This window comes from Lithobates pipiens, unplaced genomic scaffold (assembly GCF_037356315.1).
Source record: "Lithobates pipiens isolate NorthernLeopardFrog02 unplaced genomic scaffold, aLitPip1_a1.2 Scaffold_10, whole genome shotgun sequence".
NCBI classification, from domain to species: domain Eukaryota; kingdom Metazoa; phylum Chordata; class Amphibia; order Anura; family Ranidae; genus Lithobates; species Lithobates pipiens.
Window position 1 is genome coordinate 216,910,163 of NW_027507686.1, and position 19,354 is coordinate 216,929,516.

A 19,354-nucleotide genomic window follows, 5' to 3' on the forward strand; every position below is an offset into this window, starting at 1 on the left:
GTGTGTGGTCAAGTCCGTTCATTCGAAAGTATGACGGACTGTCCGTCGGATTGTATGACGGACTAAGTAGGCCATACAGTCCGCCCGTGTGTACGCGGCCTAAGGGAGGGGAGAATAGGTTGGAGGCAATTTGCTAAGATTTTCACTAGAAGTTTAATATCTGTGTTCAATAAAGATATGGGCCTATAGCTACTAGGTACCGTGTGAGCCTTCCCCTCCTTGGGCAGTACTGATATATGGGACAACAAGCATAGCCATGCCAGAGGCCAGCACGTTAAAATAAGTGCATATATGTTTAAATAGCAAGGGGAGGAAAGCACGGTAATAGGCATTCGTATAGCCATCAGGACCTGGGCTCTTCCCTTTCAGTAGGTCCTTCCCCACAGTTTCTAGTTCCTCCTGGGTAATAAGGGCTTCAAGGGTCTTGCTGGTTTGGGCTGGAAGTTGGGGGGCCTGGGCCTCTGTCTTTTTGATCTGCCGTCAGGCCAGGTAGAGTGGCAGGGAGATGGTACAGCTGGGCATAGTAGTCTCTAAAGATAGCTGCAATTTTAGAGGAGTGTACTACAGGGGGCCCAGTCCCGGATTTAAGTTTATGCACATGCCCAGAGGTCTGTTGTCTTTTCAGGGCTCTAGCTAAAAGTCGCCCACACTTGTTTCCGTATTTCGTAAAATGTATGTGATATGTGACGCAAGCGGGCGCCTATGCGGGTATCTAACAGGTTAGCAAGTCTTTGGAGGCATTTTTAAAACCAGCTGTGCTTACCAGACCCAACTAAGGTATGGAGTGCCTGGTGGAATGACAGTTAATGGTGGGTTAACTGGTTTGCGAGGTATCTGCTGTATGTGGAGGTCGTCCCTGAGCCAGTGTGGTGTGGCTGGGTCCGTGTAAGTAAGTAGTTACGCATATACAAAGTGGATTATTGATACTTGGTGCCTCCAAAGATTGCCAACCTTATTTTTCTTGTCATTGTAGTATTATTTTTGTTATTATTATTATTATTAATAAGGAATGTTTGTTATGTTTTGTTATTGGTTTAATAAATGGACACTATGGCCAATTTTACTCCAACAATTGTGTCATGGTATTACTTACAGTTCAATTTGGGTAAAAGGCATTTGGGTTGGTTAGCAGTTATTACAAGGGTGACGATTAGATCTAAAGTGCCTTAGTCATGTCTAAATATACCTAAATGCGCCTACATGCTTTTGAAATATTAAGCTTTAGGCGTACTTTTAATGCTGCTTTTCTCCTGCAAGGAGAAAGGTGTTTAGAAGAGCTGGGCAAACGCCCAGGGGGCATGGGGCCCAACTGGCTGCGAGACACACAGAGATCTTCCCAGCAAATAAAATCAGTAAAACCGTTATCAGTTTACCAAGATAAAAAAAAAATCAGATTCCTTCATCAATGCTACATAGTGCAGATGGTTGGCTCCTCTGCTGTGACTATTGTGTTCTGACAGCCAGCCTGCCCCCTGTCAAAATAGACATACAGTGGCTCCATCTGATTGGATTCAGGCTTTGTTTGGCTGACAAGTTTCTGCCTGGCTCCTTTGACTTTTCAAGCAATGGATGCTGGGCAGAAGGAGGCCTACAGGGCTACTCATAGAGTGAATGGCGGCCTGTTTATCATGAATCAGGGGTTACCAAATTCAGATAGAGTCCAGGCACCATGTACTCCAGGTTTGGAGCTAAGCAGGCAGATTTGGGAAGACGGTGAGCATGATCGTGGTATTCATCCTGTGATTTGTAGTGATAAATATGGAATATCATTCAGCTTTTAGCCCCATTCGCACTTGTGAAAGTGTTAGTTGCCATAATAATTGCTATTTTCATCTTCGTGACTTTTATTTATAGTTGATGTTGGCTTGTCATTGCTGGTGTACTATCATATAAGGTCCCCCATCCAATAGTGTCCGCTGTGTGCTGCTCATGCGCAGTACACAGCAACACAGATTCCGAAAATTTCCGAGGATGAACGGCGCCTGCGCCGTGAGTCCAGGTTCTATCCCCACCATTCAAGTGGACATAGAGTAGGAATATAAAAGAGCCAAGAGCAGCGAGGCCGAGCCCGAAGCGTGGCGAGCGAAGCTCGCCCACGAGGGCCCTCTAATATTCACAACCCTATGTCCGCTTGGATGGTGGGGCTACCACCTCCACTCACGGCGCAGGCGCCGTTCAGCTTCGGAGATTTTCCGAAGCTTCGTCTGCTCCGTACTGCGCATGCATACAGGGCGGACGCTATATGATGGCAGGACACTATCTGGCAGAACACCGGTCGCAAATAATGCGCTTCACATTGAATCGTTCATGTATCGATTACCCTCAGATGATCAGTCCTGGACGCAGACCACATAAACAAGAAATGCCAAGCTCATTGGATTTCTGGCAGGATCAACGTTTTTTTATTTGCATTTATTGAAAAGATAACAAAATGCTTTAAAAAGTATTATTTTACAGACACAAAAGGAGCAAATAAGAGATGCTCATTGTGAGGTTTACATATAATTTAATGGTAACTAAGAACATTTTGCATTGGAGTGATAAAGTGATAACTAATTCTTGTTAGCTCTTGCAGTGTTTGTGCCAAGCTACACCAACATCCGATGATTAGGTTACAGAGGTGTGGAGTCACTGCATAAATAGATCCTGTAGGTGTCTGTTATACTTCCGTCATTCAAGTGACACTAGAAATGACAGATTGTGTGTAAACAAAGCTTGAAGAAAGTACGTGCGAAATGTTGGGCAAAGACTTTGACAGGCAACTGAATATTCATTTGACCACAGGAAATGCCCTTCCTCATTGAGAATCGTGCAGATATGAGGACTGAGCGTATTGACACTAACAATGTCTATTGCTGACATATTGCTTATGTAACAAAGTGTTGTGATTAGTGTTAATAAATTATAATGTAAACTTTAAAGCAGAACCCCAGAGAAACATAACAAGGCAAAAACGAATATCCCCTTAAAAGCTAAAATCACAAAACCAGCTTTTGTTGTAATATCCACCTTCAATACAGAGATTTCCCCTACAGTACTTTTTTTTTGCTGCCTCTGAGCCCAGGTCAACCTTGCCCCACCCCCAGCTTATGACTAGTCAGTGAAAGACAAAATTTGAACATTTTTACTGGGTTTCAAAAGAAGCTGCACATCCCGGAAATCTATACGAAAGAAAATGTGAAAAATGTTCCCCGTGGGATTTTAAGGCAGCAAATTGAGAGACTAGGCAGTGAAAGGAGAAGCAGAACAGGGATGAGATCATCTCTCTCTCTCTCTGCTTCTTGTAAGCACATGAACAGACTTGAGAGTGCAAAAGACATTACAACATGTCCAACATGCAAAACATTATTCCATCCTAACTCTAATTCTAATCCTAACTCAGGCTATGTGCTGCCCTGGCATACTTGCAAAGGTAGAGTCCGTCAGAAGCATACTCCAGTGGCTGGAGTCTTCAGGGCACACCCCAAGTTCTGATGACTTTTACACGTTGGCGAAAGAGATGAGTGCCATTCTCTCGCTCCTCCAGGGTGCTGTTCTCCATCTCTTTCCCTTATGGGCACTGATCTCTTCTCTCTCTCGGGCCTAGGGGGCCTCCCTTCTGGACCACTGTCTCTCTTTTTATAAAACAGGATCCAGACCCAGAGAAAAACCTGTCAAAACATAAGAAAGTATTAACTCTTACCCTCCTGTCCCGGGGCAGCATCTAGCTTTTTCCAAACCACTTACATGCATGTAAGTAGCGAGGGAACCCTAGTCCTACCTTTGCTTATTTTGTTCTTAGAGCACCCGTGTATATGAATGGTTCAGCGACAGCTTCATACCCCAAAATACCTTAGTGAGCTGAATTATGGAATGGCGCTGGTTACTTGCTTTACACCCCTTTCAGTAACTTCAGACCATGCGGGATCAAGGTTTCAAAACTTTACTTGAGAACGTGCAGGGCAAGAGACATTACATGTCCAACATGCAGAACATTATTCCTTCCTACATCTCTAACTCTAACTCAGGCTATGTGCTGCCCTGGCATACTTGCAAAGGTAGAGTCCATCAGAGGCATACTCCAGCAGCTGGTATCTTTGGGGCGAACCCCAAGTTCTGATGACGTTTACACGTTGGCGAAAGAGATGGAGAACAGCACCCTGGAGAAGTGACATTCTCTCGCTCCTCCAGGGAGCTGTTCTCCATCTCTTTCCCATATGGGCACTGATCTCTTCTCTCTCTCGGGCCTAGGGGGGCTCCCTTCTGGACCACTGTCTCTATTTTTATAAAACAGGATCCAGTCCCAGAGAAAAACCTGTCAAAACCTAAGAAAGTATTAACTCTTACCCTCTTTTCCCAGGGAAAATGTGACCGTGTGTATTCTCCATCAGACTTTTGCTGGCCGAATTTCTGCCAACAAAAGATTGAAAGCGTGTTCTTAATTTTTCAGATGGAAAAAGTTTCTATTGGAAATTCTGATCGTGTGTATGCAATTCCGACGTGCATTAACTCATGCATGCTCAGATTCAACTACGAGATGAAGCTATTGGCTACTGGCTATCGAACTTCCTTTTTCTAGTCCTGTCGTACCTGTTGTATGTCACCGCGTTCTTGACGGTCAGAATTTGGTGTGACTGTGTGTATGCAAGACAACTTGAGTGAAATTCCGTCAAAATTCCTTCGGGAAAATCATCAGGGCTTTTTCCGACCAAAATTTCGATCATGTGTACGGGGCATAAGTAGCAAGGGAACCCTAGTCCTACCTTTGCTTATTTTGTTCTTAGAGCACCCATGTATCTGAATGGTTCAGCTGCAGTGCCATATTTTACCAAAAGATGGCACTGTGGCCAAACTCCAACATAGCATCTGTTACAACTGCACCTATACAGTAGTGGCAGCGGTTTGTGCGCAGAACTTCTTAATGCAAATTTACTGTGGATCACACTTGCATTGGATGACTTGATTGGTTATATTCTTTTAAATGCAACCAATAAAAAAAACTAAAACGTATTACAATATAAACAGTTTTTTTTTTGGAATGAAAATCTGTATTCAGTTATGTGTCTTCTTTCTTGCAGGCTCACCCAGAAGAGCTGGTCACCTATGATCCAGAGAGTTTGCGTGCCCACCATGAATACTACCCCTATCTCAGTGACAATGAGAGCCACGGTAACTATTAGATACTTTCACACTTTATTGTTTATATTAAATGTGACATGAACCCTCATATCATCCTATCATGCCTAATTTAAAATGTGCTATATGTAGATTATTTTAATTCAGTTCAGGCGTTTTTGTGCTGATAATTTGGCAAATTGTAAAGCGATAACAAAACCTTTTTTGTGTGAATTTTCTCCAAGGTGGAATTTTTGCCACAAGTATCTATGTGATATTATTTATTGCTGTGAAAACACAGTATGACCTCCACAATACAGTAGCATACATTTTGACTGAGGTGTTAGGTTAGGGCCAACAAATCTACTAAAGTTAAGGGTTAACAATAGGGAATTTAATTTAAGGGTTAACTTTTTGGGTTCAGCACCATAAGAAGAATAAGATTAAGGATTAAGGTTTATTATTTAAAGGGTAAATGTACTTTTAAACAAAATGCACATATCCCTAGGCACACTGGCTGACTGAAGATTTCTAGCTCTGACTCAGCCAAAGGTGTTTCAGACCTTTGCAGAGAGACCTCTACTTCCACAGAGAGCAAGCATTCTTCACTACAGCATTCTGGCAGGGAACAGATTTGCCTAGGCTATGGAAACCTTTTTGCGGTCATGACCGACTCTAAGAAGATTTTTGTTGCTGGGATTCCCAGAAAACAAAGAACTTGAAGAGGGCCCAAACGTGGCGTTATACAAAATATGTAAATATGTTAAAAGAGAAGTATGGGATTCTCTTTTTTTTTGTTAATCATACTTGCCTAGCTGGATGTTGCATCTGTCCCCTGCCGGCTCTAACATTGAGAACTGACCGATCAAGCCTCACAGATCACTCAGTTCTCAGAGCTCTGTGAGCAGAGAGCTGGTGACTGTCGGTCACCGGCTTTGTGCTCTGCCCCACCCCCAGCGCTCACTGGCACAGGCTCTCAGTGGTTTGTTGAAAGGTTGAGCTGGGTGCCGGTCCAGGCACATGGGCGGATCCCGACTATATGGTCATGATCCTACCCAGGCCTGGACCGTCTCTGTGATGTTAGCTGGCAGCAGATTTCAGACCGCTGTGTGCTTAAAACGAGTCACAGGGGTGCAGAATGAACTGCACTCCTGTGATCCACAAACAAGCTTTGGCCGTACTTCTCCTTTAAGGATAAAGTGGTAGATTTTTAGTCAAGGATCCTAAAGATAAAGGATAAGTATACTTTACTTAAAAAGAACCCTAATCTTTAAAGTTGGACCTAAACTTTACTATTCTATTGAGAACATCTAGAAGTGATAACTGCGCCCAAACAGTACGCTGAAAAATGTACCTTTGGCATTGAATTCCTCCTGAAATACAGCAGGGTGCTTCCTGGTATGAGAGTGTGCCTACAGCCTCATAGCCACATATCTGCAGTGTGAAATCTACGTCACTGCTTCTTCTGGTCTTAAGAAATTTCAAGTGAGATTTGGTAATGTCACTACTCTGCTGCACACTGTTCTCCTTGCTGGAGGATCTGACACATGGAAGAAAAGCCCTGCCCCTTCCAAGTTGGCCACCTCCACACAGAGATACAGTGCAGAAGAAGTCAGTATTGGGAAAAGATTGGCTATAGAGAGACCACAGGCAATACTGGTGACGAGTCCTTTGCACTCTGCCTGCCTTTTTTTGGGCACTGCTTTCAATGTTCAGTTCTTCTTTGAGACGACATTAAGGGTAAAACTTAAGAGTTATGTTGAGGTTAAGGATTAGCTTCTATTGTTAAAAAATGATTATTTTATTTACTAAAAAACTAAAAATTGAATGTACAAAGGAGTTTAAAAATATGAGCTCTGGTTAATTTATATACAACGGGGTAACCAAAATTGATGGTAACACTATACATTATAGGGACAATGTGTTACAGATTACGATACACAATAGGATGCACGAGAAACTCCAATGCATTTTGACCCCCACATTCATGACTCCTAAGTGTCCCTCCAGGTGAGTCCCCAATCTGCAGGGCTTGCAAGGAGTCAGGTGTTATAACCCCGGGGGGGAGGGAGTAAGAGGGGGGGCAACTGCAATTTTAATTAAGGCGATTAAAGTAGGATAGGCAGAGATCAACTTCATAGGGGTGCTTGTGATTTAGTGACTTTCTATTATAGTGTGTTTGATGTTTTAATTGAGTGTTCCAAATAATAAACCTCTGAAGTCAGATGTTATATTATACTGGCATAATTAAATTGATAGTATGTGAGAGTTAAGTGTATAAAAAAGAAAAAAAGGGGAAAAAGGGGGATGTGTGCATTTGCTGGAATGCTTAAAGTAGAGCGCAGAAGAGAAAGCCACCGCTCCAGGCCGATCCACCTGAAAAACTGCTTAATTTCCAGACAAAGGGAGTCCCAGGTGCAGGCTAATTGCACAAACCAATGGATAGAGAAAGGAAAACTCTGGACAGCCCCACTCCGGATCGAATCTGGAATGGTTTGTGCCTTCATTTTTCAAGTTCACCACATCACACGAACCACAGCAAAAAAGAGAGTATGGAACAAAAAAGTACTGACGCGTTTCCCGCTGAAATCAGCGCTTACTCATAGCTAGTTATTACTCTAAGTGAGGAACAAATATATACTCCATAGGTGACCTCCCATGATCTTGTGATCAGTAGTGAAAATTTGTGATGGCTGGCAGCCCATTAGTCTAGAATCTCCACACATGTGATCCCTATGTTGAGTCTCTAATTGAAACCAGTGAAAAAGGCCCCGAATTGAAAAATAAAGGCACAAACCATTCCAGATTCGATCCGGAGTGCAGCTGTCCAGAGTTTTCCTTTCTCTATCCATTAAAGTGGGGCGCAGTTATGTGCAAAAAATGATATGACATAAACAAGGAAAAAAGTGAAACCAAATGTGAATGATGTGAGAAAAGGATATGTGCCAATGATGGTGCTGCAGTGAGTGAGCCAAAACTTTGCAAGTGTAATAATTATAATTTTACCTTTGGTCTTAAGGGTGTAGTGTAAGATGCCAAACCTGGCACGGGTATAGGCACTCAAATAAATGGTTCAAGGTGGAATATTGGGAAGCCAATCTATATGAAAAGATTAATGCGAGGTATGAGTAATAATTAGTATGATGTCCATTCAGGCAGTGTATCAAAAGTAGCACTTACCAGTGTGCCTTCCTCTTGTGGTGTGAGCGCTGTTAATCCTCTAGGGATCACCTGAAAATCTACTGTGAGGAAATGGCTATTAAATACCCTACCGATCAGTATTGATTGGAGGGTAGCAGGTTTAGGTCCCCGCTCCTACCAAACCCCCATTGTGGTTCCTGCTGCCTAATGGCGGCATCGATGTGGCCCCCTTGGCACTCCAGAAGGCCAAAAGGCCTCGTCGTCCACCGCTGCCCTTGCTGCAAGGTGTGTAACTTCAGTGCATCACACACATGCGCGGCAGGGAGCCGCGCATGAGCGTGACGTAATGAACACATCCGATGGCGATCATGGGATGCCACCGGCACAGTGCGGGCTTCCCCCAGTTGCCAAAGGCTCAACTGCAGGGACACATTGAGGGAGAAACGTGAAGTGTATTTCATATAAATGTGTCTGTGCAGTCCAAGGACAAATTTTCCTGGGCTGGACATTAGTAATTCAATTTATTTTGAATTCTACATTTACAGTATCTTCCCCAAAAACCTAGCTAGTTTTTCCTGATGAAAAACCTTTAAGGAAAGGTGCATAGGAGATGGACTCATTTAGGCCCAGAAAAACGGTAGCCTGGAGTCCAAATATCCATCTTTATTTGTGTTGAAGTAATGTTTGTTCCAATCACTGTCTCAATCTGGGACATGGATCTGATCAAGAACGGTGAAGGAAACTTTCGTCATCCTATAGTTGTGCTGTAGGACTACATGTCTGCCTTGCGGGAGATACCTATTTCCAATTTCCATCCAGTAGACATGTTTCAAGGTTCTACACCAAAATTTCTGCTTGGTTTTGCCTATATAGAAGGCCCCACATTCGCATACCATCATGTAGACAACACCACGCGTTTGACAGTTGGCGAAGCTAATCCTAACACACTTCTTGTTCTCCAAACTTTCTAAACCAAGGGCCAGTTTATTGTCCTTCAGACTTTATGGGGCTGGACTGTCGTCAGTGGAAGGAGAAAATGCCCCAGCGTCAATGGGAGGAAAACAATTACCTAGTGTCTATGGTCATTAGGAGGAGGAATTTGTGGCATATCATTGGTATTAGTGGAAGGAATATTATCCCATTGTTAATTTCAGTGGAAGGAATAGTACCCAATTGTTTATCTTGGTGGGAGGAAAAGTGCTCCATTGATGATGTCAGTGGAAGATGCCCCATTGTTGGTGCCGGTGGGAGGAATAGTGCCTCATCGTTGGTGTCAGTGAAGGGAATAGTGCCTCATCCTTGGTGTCAGTGAAGGGAATAATGCCTCATCATTGGTGTCAGTAAAGGCCCATACACACGATCAGACTTTTTGACAACAAACATGCAAATTAGCTGTTTTAAGGCAACATCCGACCGTGTGTACGCTTCATTGGACAAACTTTTTTGGTTTTCATTGGACTTTTGTTGGCTGTGTGAGAGGACAAACTTTCCGGCAACAAAAGTCTGATGGAGCAAAGTGCGATCGTGTGTACAGAAAACCGTAGGACTTTTGTACAAAGTACAAACACGCATGCTCAGAACCAATGCAAAAGATCAGACAACAATACAGAAGTTAACCAAAGGTGGCAGTAAAGAGCAGAAAAACCACGTGATTTGGTGAAAGTTGGCTGAAAAAGTCCTGCCGCGTGTATGCAATACAAGTTCACAGCCGACGCCCTTTGTACAAAAATCCACGGGAAAGTTTGTACAAAGTCTGATCGTGTGTATGAGGCTTTAGAATAATAGTGCCTCATATCAGTGGGAGGAAAAGTGTCCGTCCCAAGGGCCAGATAAAGGCAAGTAAAGTGCCGCATCTGGCCCATGGGCTGCAGTTTGGAGACCACAGTTCTACAGTGATAACACTGTTTTTCCATATACTACAGTGAGTAAATGTTGTCACCTTAGGACATGAAGTGTGTTACAAGCAGGATTGCCAGGTGAAAATAAAGGACAAAAAATTAGAAAAGAAAACCATTGCAACCATCATTTCTTAGAACCCGTACAGTCTATTACAGTTGTGTTCTTGGGTTTGGATCCACTTTAAAATTTAAATATCAATAGACACGATGGAGTTCTTTTGACATTTAAGACAGCTGAGTTGATAAAGGGCAGAGTAGCACAAGGGGGGTTTCTGAATTTCTCACGGAAATTTCATGCCTCTATTTCAGATGATAAAATCTTTTTTCAAATCTGTGGCTAAAGATAACCAGTTTGGCTTGAAGGTGATAATAAAATTAAGCAATCTGTGGTGATATTATCCATTCTGTCACATCTCTTGATGTTTAACTCTTTTCTAGAGGACATTTTTTTTAGATACTGAACAAGTACTAACCCTTCATTAGTTTCCTTTTTAGAGCATTATTGGGAATACCCAATATCTTCTCACCTGCATGGCGAGCTCGATGGATTCCCCGACTCACAGCTCACAGAGCTACAGAGCGTACAACAGCCACAACTGCAGCAATTGTACAGACACATGGAAATGGAACAAATGCACGTCTTGGAGCCTGGACTGGCTGCACAACATCCACACCTCCAACTGACACACCAGGTAACTGCTTCATAGGGCTCATTAAGCAGAGAAATCTGCAATCATGGCGTGCAAAGGACAGTCACATTTTAAAGCCCAACCCAGATAGCAAGCAATTGTGCAAGTTTGAAAACGACTTGCTAAGCTATTACTAGACTTGTCAGGCTTCACACATTTTTTGCACAATTGCTGCAAGTCTGCATTGCAAGATCAACTTTCTTTACCAACATTCTGCAAGTCTGCTGCAAGTTCTTGTTCAGCTATGCTGTGCAATAGTCACCCCTCCACAGGGGTCACTGTGACTAGCAGAGCTCTTGCTGTAGACTCACCGCTGCAACTTTGCTCTTGCTAGAGATTTGCCATGCAAATTTACTACAAATTGGAAAAGTGTCAACCAGAGCTTGTGCTTCATGTGCTCTGCAAGTGTGCAACTTGGCAGTGAATATGTGCAGCAAGTTAACAGACTTATACAATTGAACACTGCTACAAATTTGTGATTGGAGACAGCGGGAGCCAATCAGCGGGTCCGGCAGATCGTTCCCCAGGCAGACAGAATGGTGGTCTGCCTGTGTAAACAAGGCAGATTGCCATTCTGTGGCAGTAGAAGATAGAGATCTTGTGTTTCTGTTAAGCAGGAATACGGATCTCTGTCTTCGAATGGTACAAGCACCCCCCGCCCTTCACAGTTAGAACCCTTTGATTGCCCCTGATTCCTTGCCAGTGTCATTAGTACAGTTACAGTGCATATTATTTAGCACTGATCACTGTATTAGTGTCACTGGTTCCCAAAAAGTATCAAAAGTGTCACTTATGCCGCGTACACAGGATCAAATTGTACGCCGGACAATTCGATCGTGTGTGGGCTCCAGCGGACTTTTTCATCGTAAAAGTCTGGCAGACTTAGAAAGTAGTTTTAACTCAAAATTTGTCCGCCGGACTTGGCTTTCAGTGGACAATCCGTTCGTCAACGTGCTAGTCCGGCGGACTAAGAATGACGCATGCTCTGAAGCAAGTACGAGAAGGAAGCTACTGGCTATTGAACTTCCTTTTTCTAGTCCCGTCGTACATGCTGTACGTCATCGCATTAGAAATCGCCGGACTGACCGAGTGTCCGTGTGTGGCCAAGTCCGTTCGTTATAAAGTCCGGCAGATTGTTTGCCGGACCAAGTCCGCCGGACAATTCGATCGTGTGTACGCAGCATTAGTGTCCGATTTGTCAGCTGCAATGTCACACTCCCGCTACAAGTCGCTGATCGCCGCCATTACTAGTAAAATTCCATAAATTTATCCCATAGTTTGTAGACGGTATAACTTTTGAGCAACCTAATCAATATACACTTATTGGAATTTTTTTACCAAAAATGTAGTAGAATACATATTGGCCTAAATTGATGAAAAATTTGATTTTTAAATGTTTTTTATTGGAAGTGTTTTATACCAGAAAGTAAAAAAAAAAAAAAAAAAAATATATATATATATATATAAATATATATATATATATATATATATATATATATATATATATATATATATATATATATATTTTTTTTTTTTTTTAATTGTCGGTCTTTCTTATTGTTTATAGCGCAAATAATAAAAAACGCAGAGGTGATCAAATAACATCAAAAGAAAGCTCTATTTGTGGGAAAAGGGGACATCATTTCTATTTGTCAATTGTCAGATAAAGTAACGCAGTGTCGTATTGCAAAAAATGGCCTGGTCACGAAGGGCGGTAAATCTTCTGGGGCTGAAGTGATTAAAAAAAAAACGAATTGAATGAATTTTCCTACATAAAATGAGTTAAAGCCCTAATGAACTTTTAGTTGAAATCAGCTACATTCAATACAAAAGTGTGTAAAGCTCCATTCACATTAGCACATCTCCAAAGTCACACAATTTCGAGTGCAACTTTGAAGCGTGACTTTGCCGTGAATTTTGATGAGACTTTGATCCGACTTTACATTCTCTGCACCAAAGTCACATCACACCAAAGCAGTGCAGGCAGGGCCCGGGACAAGGGGTGGGCAGGAGGAACGGCTGCCCTGGGCGCAAGGGTTTATTGCAGGGATGAGGGCACCTTGACCCTAACCCTAAGGGAAAGGGGGGGGGCGCAGTTTGGCATCTTTGCCCTAGGCCAGTGATGGCGAACCTTGGCACCCCAGATGTTTTTGAACTACATTTCCCATGATGCTCATGCACTCTGCAGAGGAGTTGAGCATCATGGGAAATTTAATTCCAAAGCATCTGAGGTGCCAAGGTTCGACATCACTGCCCTAGGTGCTGGATGGCCTTGTCCCAGCACCTAGGGTGCCTTTTTCAGGCACCTTTTCAAAGTTGTTGCGACTTTAAGTCGCACTGATTTTAATGGGGGCCATTGAAAAGAATGGGCTGTGACTTGTCCTGCGACTTTGATGTCCAAAGTCGCATGGCAAGTCGCACACGTGTAAGTGGAGCCTCGAGCCTAAAGCAGGCCATGCACTGATCACATTTTGGCTGGTCCAGAGGGACTGTTTAATTAACTTTTGTTGAAGTGACAAGTTTGAAAAACCTCTATCGAATTGCAGCTGCCGCTGCGTGGTTTAACAGCAACAGACAAAGCTGTCAGAATACAATGTCACAGCAGGGGATTCCTCCATCCACACAGTCAAGGTGGATGGAGCCCATGGACTGAGCAAAAAAAAAAAAAAAAAAAAAAAAATACTGTGTTCTAATTTTCTTTAGAAAACTGCCATAGCCTGAGCAGAAGAGCCTGCCACCAGCATGCTGTAGAGAAGGACCCTTGCTCTCTGTGTGGAAGCAGCAGTCACTCTGTAGAGGTGGGAAACACTCCTACTCCTACTCAGTCAGTACTACAACCCCCCAATCAGTAGGTAGCAGGAGATTTGCTAGTTGTAGAGCTTTAGGTCTGAATCATTCAAAAGTCACATTTTTTTTTCCTTGCACATGATTGGGTAGTCTTTCCAATGTGAATGTTAACCTTTTTCACCTCATTTATTAGGAAATGTGCTCACTTTAAGTGAAAATTCATTTTGAAAGTGAACATTTTTTACTCCTTTAGTAAATCAGGGCCATTGCTTGCTGTCAGTTCATGGAGGCACTTTTGACCCATATCTAGAGACCTGGTCTTTATTATACCGATGGCCATAAATAAACTTATTGTAAATATGCCTCTAAATTGATTATGGTCTTTTGCAGGTGTCCTATGTACCTCGTGTATGTCTGCAGTTCCAATCGCCAGCAGCACCCAGTTCAGAGGATGATGACCATGAAAGACGAAGCCCCCCTCTGGAAGTGTCAGATGGAGAGCTAGATCCGCGAGACTCAGGTTATGGGACACTTCTAGGAGAGCCAGGTATGCCCTGTAATAATGAAATATCAGTAACTGTCGCTAATGGAAATGAGTAAAGTGTTTTATTTCAGATAAAGAAAAAATGATAAGATTTTTATATGTGATGTCTGAACATATCCCAGATTTTACAGAATTTTTGTAGGCAGTTATGATGTTGGTATAAGGGTTTATTGTTGGTATAAGAATTTATTTAGTGTATGTTAAGTCAAAAAGTTTTATTTTTTATTTTTTTTATACATCTTTTGGGATAGAACCTTAATAAATATAATCATTTAATTAATGTTATTCATTTTCTAGGCTAAAGATATCGATTTTTTTCCATCTGCGTGTAGCGCCCTCCTAGACAGGTGCTGCTAGGATTATATAGATAGATTTAGTGTTGGCTCAATGTGTTTGGTGGAGCTATGTTTTTGATAGGCAAATTTAGCTTGCCGCACTGTATTCAGTTTGGCTGCAATTGCTGTGCTAAATTTAGTTGCTCACTATACTGCAGCTGCCATTGACTAGTTAGGTCTGCTCAGCGTTTTCTGCTGTGGCTAGTCTGTTTACCCCCTCTCTGTCCAGAAAAGCTGTGAGAACTTTCTGGATCATAAATGTGAGGTTAAGCAGATTGCAGCATGCATTTATACAGCCCTGGCCAATCACAGTGAGCTAGGTCCTGATGGCATGCTGGGTAACTGTATATATTCTCTGAGCACATTCCTGGAGAGGATCAGTCCAGCCTGGAGGGCTTTCTGCCCTCCAGGAAATTTCTGCCATGTGTTTGCTGTGGAGAGGCCTCAGGTGGGCGACCTGAGGGCCTGGAAGTTTAGACCACAGGAAGCTGAAGAACTGGTTTGGTATCACTGGAAATAGGAATCGCTTGGACTTTGGGAGGAGGCTACCAGCTGTCCTTGGGCTTTGTATGAGTACAGATGGTTCTAATGCCGCGTACACACGGTCGGAGAATTAGTCGGAATGCGTCTTATCGGACCGTGTCGTCAGATAATCCGACTGTGTGTGGTATGCATCGGATTGATTCCGTCCGAATCTCCATCGGACCCAATTTTCCAACATGTTGGAAATATTTCCCGACCAACTGGGCCGGTCGGACATATTCCGATCATGTGTAGAGAATTTTGATCGGACCAAGTGCCACGCATGCTCAGATCAAATTCCTACATCAAAGCTATTGGCTACTAGCCTGAACGTAGTCCCATCGTAACGTAAATTACGTCATCAGGTTCTGAAAGATCGGATTTTTCGCCAACTTGGCCCGACCGTGTGTATGCAACAGTTTCGGACAAGATCCGACGGACAAAATCCGAAGGGCAAAATGCGACGGATTTGATTGTGGAAATCTCCGACCGTGTGTACAGGGGCTAAGAGATCTTAGAGACTTTTGGGCTGCTGCCACCCCTCTGGTTTTGAGAGAGTTAGCTGTAAGAATGTGTAAGGAGGATGTCCTGAAGAGCTTAGTTCACCCAGTCCTCTATAAATCGACTCTACTCTTGTGGCTCCAAAGAAAATAGTAAATGTTTAACTGCTACTACTACCTCACGTCCACGGTTTGTTGCAAGCACCGTGTTTACTACAGGTTTTTTCAGCAAAGGAATCCCCTGTCCTCATGTTTTACATAGTTATTGTTTTTGGAGTATCCCACTCAATTCCCTCAACCCTATCCAAGTTCTCCAAAAATAAAAAAAATCATCAAAAACAGCACCCCTAAACTGGTCATTGAAGATGTGCGTGACTGAGCTTGTGTGCCGGGCTCTGGGGCAAAACTACTGGGGAAGACCTGGAAAATATTCCTGCGCTCCTGCGGGAGTACCACTACATGTGTTCCCACTGGGTAGATTTACCTTCTCAATTGATCTTGGTGATCGTTGTCTCTGGTACAGAGCATGACAGGAAATCCAATATTTTTGATCTAACACAGAATTAGTAGGTGAGTAACAATCTGTAATTGAAAAATCTAATCTGGTGACATCTATCCAAGATGGGATATCCCCTGACTTTAAACATATCTCTTTTTACTCCCTACTGGACATGAAATGAAGGGAAATCCCCAGCAGGACACAGACGGCAAATAAAAAAATCACTTTCCCCATTCTATTCAACACAAATAAAAATGTTTAGCTTTACATATGCTTTACATATGCTTTAGAAACTGTATGGGGAAATTGGGTAAAACCACACATGATAACCAGTCAAACAATCTTAATTCATAGTTAATTTAAACTCCAAAACAAAAACTTTATGTATTGCAGATTATTGGTTCTTACACTAGGAGTTATGGCTGCATTCATTGTTAGGCTTTTTTTAAATTTTCACCTGTGATCCTGAAAATTCCACACTTCCTGTCCTTGATTGGTTTTGCTCACTTAGTCCACTGTAATTAAGAAGGGAGTCATGGTCCTCACCCAGGCTGCTTTCCTGCTTTGGACTACAAAATGGTCATCCTCTATTCATTTTCATTACTTGGAGGGAGTGGAATTAGTAGTATATATGTATATATGATAGCTTGAAAGGAAGATAAGGTTGTTTTTTTCAGTTCTTTTTACAGAATGCCAATGAATTTCTGGCAAGATCAACAGGTATTTTCTGTACTTGCTGAGAATGAGAAATCATGAAGCCACCAAATCTGAAGGCTGAGTGAAGGACTGAGAGCAGCCCGGGCCAGTGAAGTGTGGCACTGTGCTGACACGTTGTGGGGACAGTGAGCTGCCACCCTGAGGGAGCGAGGAGGAGGAGAGCAGCGCCTGATAGCCAGGACATGGCGGCTGTACCTGAGACAATATTACGCTATGGTCTACTTTATATCTCTTTTTTGGGCTGATTATTGATGCATTACCCACGGAGTTTTGGACCATATGGTAAATCACCTGAGAATCTATCAGTTTATATTATCCTGGGGTTTCCTGCTGAGCCATATGCTTATCCCTGTGGGTTGTCTGGTAAGCGCGTTCTCTGTGTGGTGGCGGTTCACTTGTCTGCATTAACATGACTGGGGTGTTCCGTGTGCAATGTCACGCTATGGTCTGTGTTATTTCTTTTTTTCTGGGCTGATTGTCAAATCATTCTCCATGGAGCCACTGATCTATGGTATCCAATTGAGGGTTACATCAACTTGTATGTTGAATCTTGATCGTGAAAAGCGAAGGCCTGGGCTGGGTTAAAGCCAGCTGCCCTAATTTGCTTTCTATCTGGTAAGTGTGTTTTCTATGAGGTGGTGCGACATTTATCTGTGATTGCATCAAAGTGTTGTCATCCTTTTGAAGTTTTTCAATCACATACTGTACAAATATTGGAACTGTCAATCCCTGCAATCGGACATATGGACTGTAATTAGTGCAATTATTCTCCTTCCTATATCTGAAGGCTGGTATGCTGCAATATATTAAAATATTGGTCTTGGGTTTAGATATCCTTTAGTTTAGAGCCATAAAAATAACTACGATGGTTCCATAGTGCTATGACAGGATGGCTTGTTGTTCTCTTCACTATCTCGTATAGTGCTATTAATGGCCAAGCTGCAAATGAATAAATAAGAAGCTTATCTTCAGCTGATACATTGCCTTTAGGGATCTTTCTCGTAGGCGTTCTGTCTGTTTATTTTTCATCCATCCGTCGACGGATAAAAAATGGACAGCAATGCAAGTCTATGGGGATACTAATGTAAACAGATGATTATCCATTTAAATTTTTTTTTTAAACAGAACCAGTTCCTAGTCTAGTGCTTTAGGATTTACAACAGAACTACATGTCCTACCCTTCATTCCTAATTTCTTCATTCCTCTCGGTCTGTCGGCGTACCTGTGTGCCAAATGATAATGCTGAACATATGCTTTTTTTTAAATGTCCTGCTTTTGGTCTCAGTGAAGATACTTGCCAGCACACCATGGAACAACACAAATAGCGTCCAAAACGGGTGATTTATTGCATGATCACAACACAAGAATAGTGCAATGCTTCGGAGCTGCGCAGGACCCCTTCGTCAGACATCACATACCCGATGAAGGGGTCCTGCGCGGCTCCGAAATGTTGCACTATCCTTGTGTTGTGATCATGCAATAAATCACCCGTTTGGACACTATTTGTGTCGTTCCATTGTTTGCTGGTAAATATCTTCACTGTGACTTGAACCAGTATCCAGGTTGGTTGTTGCTGCAGCACCCAAATCCAAGAGCACATCCAGGAACGTGTGAGATGGGAATATGAAGTACTGCTGATTGTGGAGTGCATCTGTTAGAACTTGTGCCAGTTGAGCCAAATTACCTTTTGTAAGGCTAGGTACTGATGTTGGATATATTGGTCTGGATCGCAATCGCCATTATAATTTATCCCTAAGATGTTCAATGGGGGTGGGGTCAGGGCTTTGTGACGAACACTTCAGATCCTCCATAATAGACTCATCAAAACAGGTCTTTATTGATCTGGCTTTGTTGTACACAGAGCATGTGCCTCTGATGCAGCCATTCTCTGACCCGCTAAAACTGGTCAGGCATTTCCTATTTTTGCCCTGCCTCCTCTCTGGTCATTACTATGGACTAGGATTGTTAAGCATGTATGTTTTCTAGCACACCACTCTGCTACTATTCAGATGATATATACAGACACAGCCTGATTATGGGACTTTGTGTGGCGTGTATATTTTTGAATGCCTGGTTGGATTCAAGTATTGGTGCACCAAAATAGGTTCCTGTATGAAGGGCTCTTCCTTTGTCTACAGTGCTCTCATGGGTCTCTATTACACTGATATGGGGGAGGTTTGAATGAAACCGGTTTCTCCAACCCTTACCCCTTTAACCACTAAATAACCAGCCACCGCAGTTATACTGTGGCAGTTTGGCTCGCCTGGGCAAATTGCTGTAGGTAAACGTCAGTCGCTTTAAGACCACTAGGAGGGGGGGGCGCGCACGCCCGCGGTATGACGACAGAGCCGTTGCGCATGCCTGGTGTCCGCCGGGGCACCAGGGGCACCTGCGATCGCTCCTGAGAGACACAGAACAGAGATCTGTCAATGTAAACAGACAGATCTCCATTCTGTCAGGGCTGAGGAGACAGATCTGTTGTTCATACTAAGTATGAACAGCGATATGTCTCCTCCTTCAGACAGTCCCACCCCCCTACAGTTAGAATCACTCCCTAGGACACACATTTAACTCCTTGATTGCCACCCCTAGTGTTAACCCCTTCCCTGCCAGTGATATTTACAGTGG

At 43.0% G+C, this 19,354-nt stretch overlaps 1 protein-coding gene across 6 annotated transcripts in view; it reads left to right on the plus strand.

Moving 5' to 3' along the window:
• The window catches only part of SPI1 (Spi-1 proto-oncogene), a 108,797-nt gene that overhangs the window by 77,651 nt on the left and 11,792 nt on the right, over nt 1-19,354 (plus strand). For 4 of the 6 annotated variants that reach the window (XM_077460990.1, XM_077460985.1, XM_077460984.1 and 1 more), the window contains 3 exons: nt 5,058-5,148; nt 10,617-10,825; nt 14,000-14,156. In XM_077460990.1, the coding sequence (XP_077317116.1) occupies nt 5,058-5,148; nt 10,617-10,825; nt 14,000-14,156 (457 nt within the window). The remainder of the gene's footprint in view (nt 1-5,057; nt 5,149-10,616; nt 10,826-13,999; nt 14,157-19,354) is intronic. The other 2 variants (XM_077460987.1, XM_077460989.1) reach the window with 1 other exon arrangement.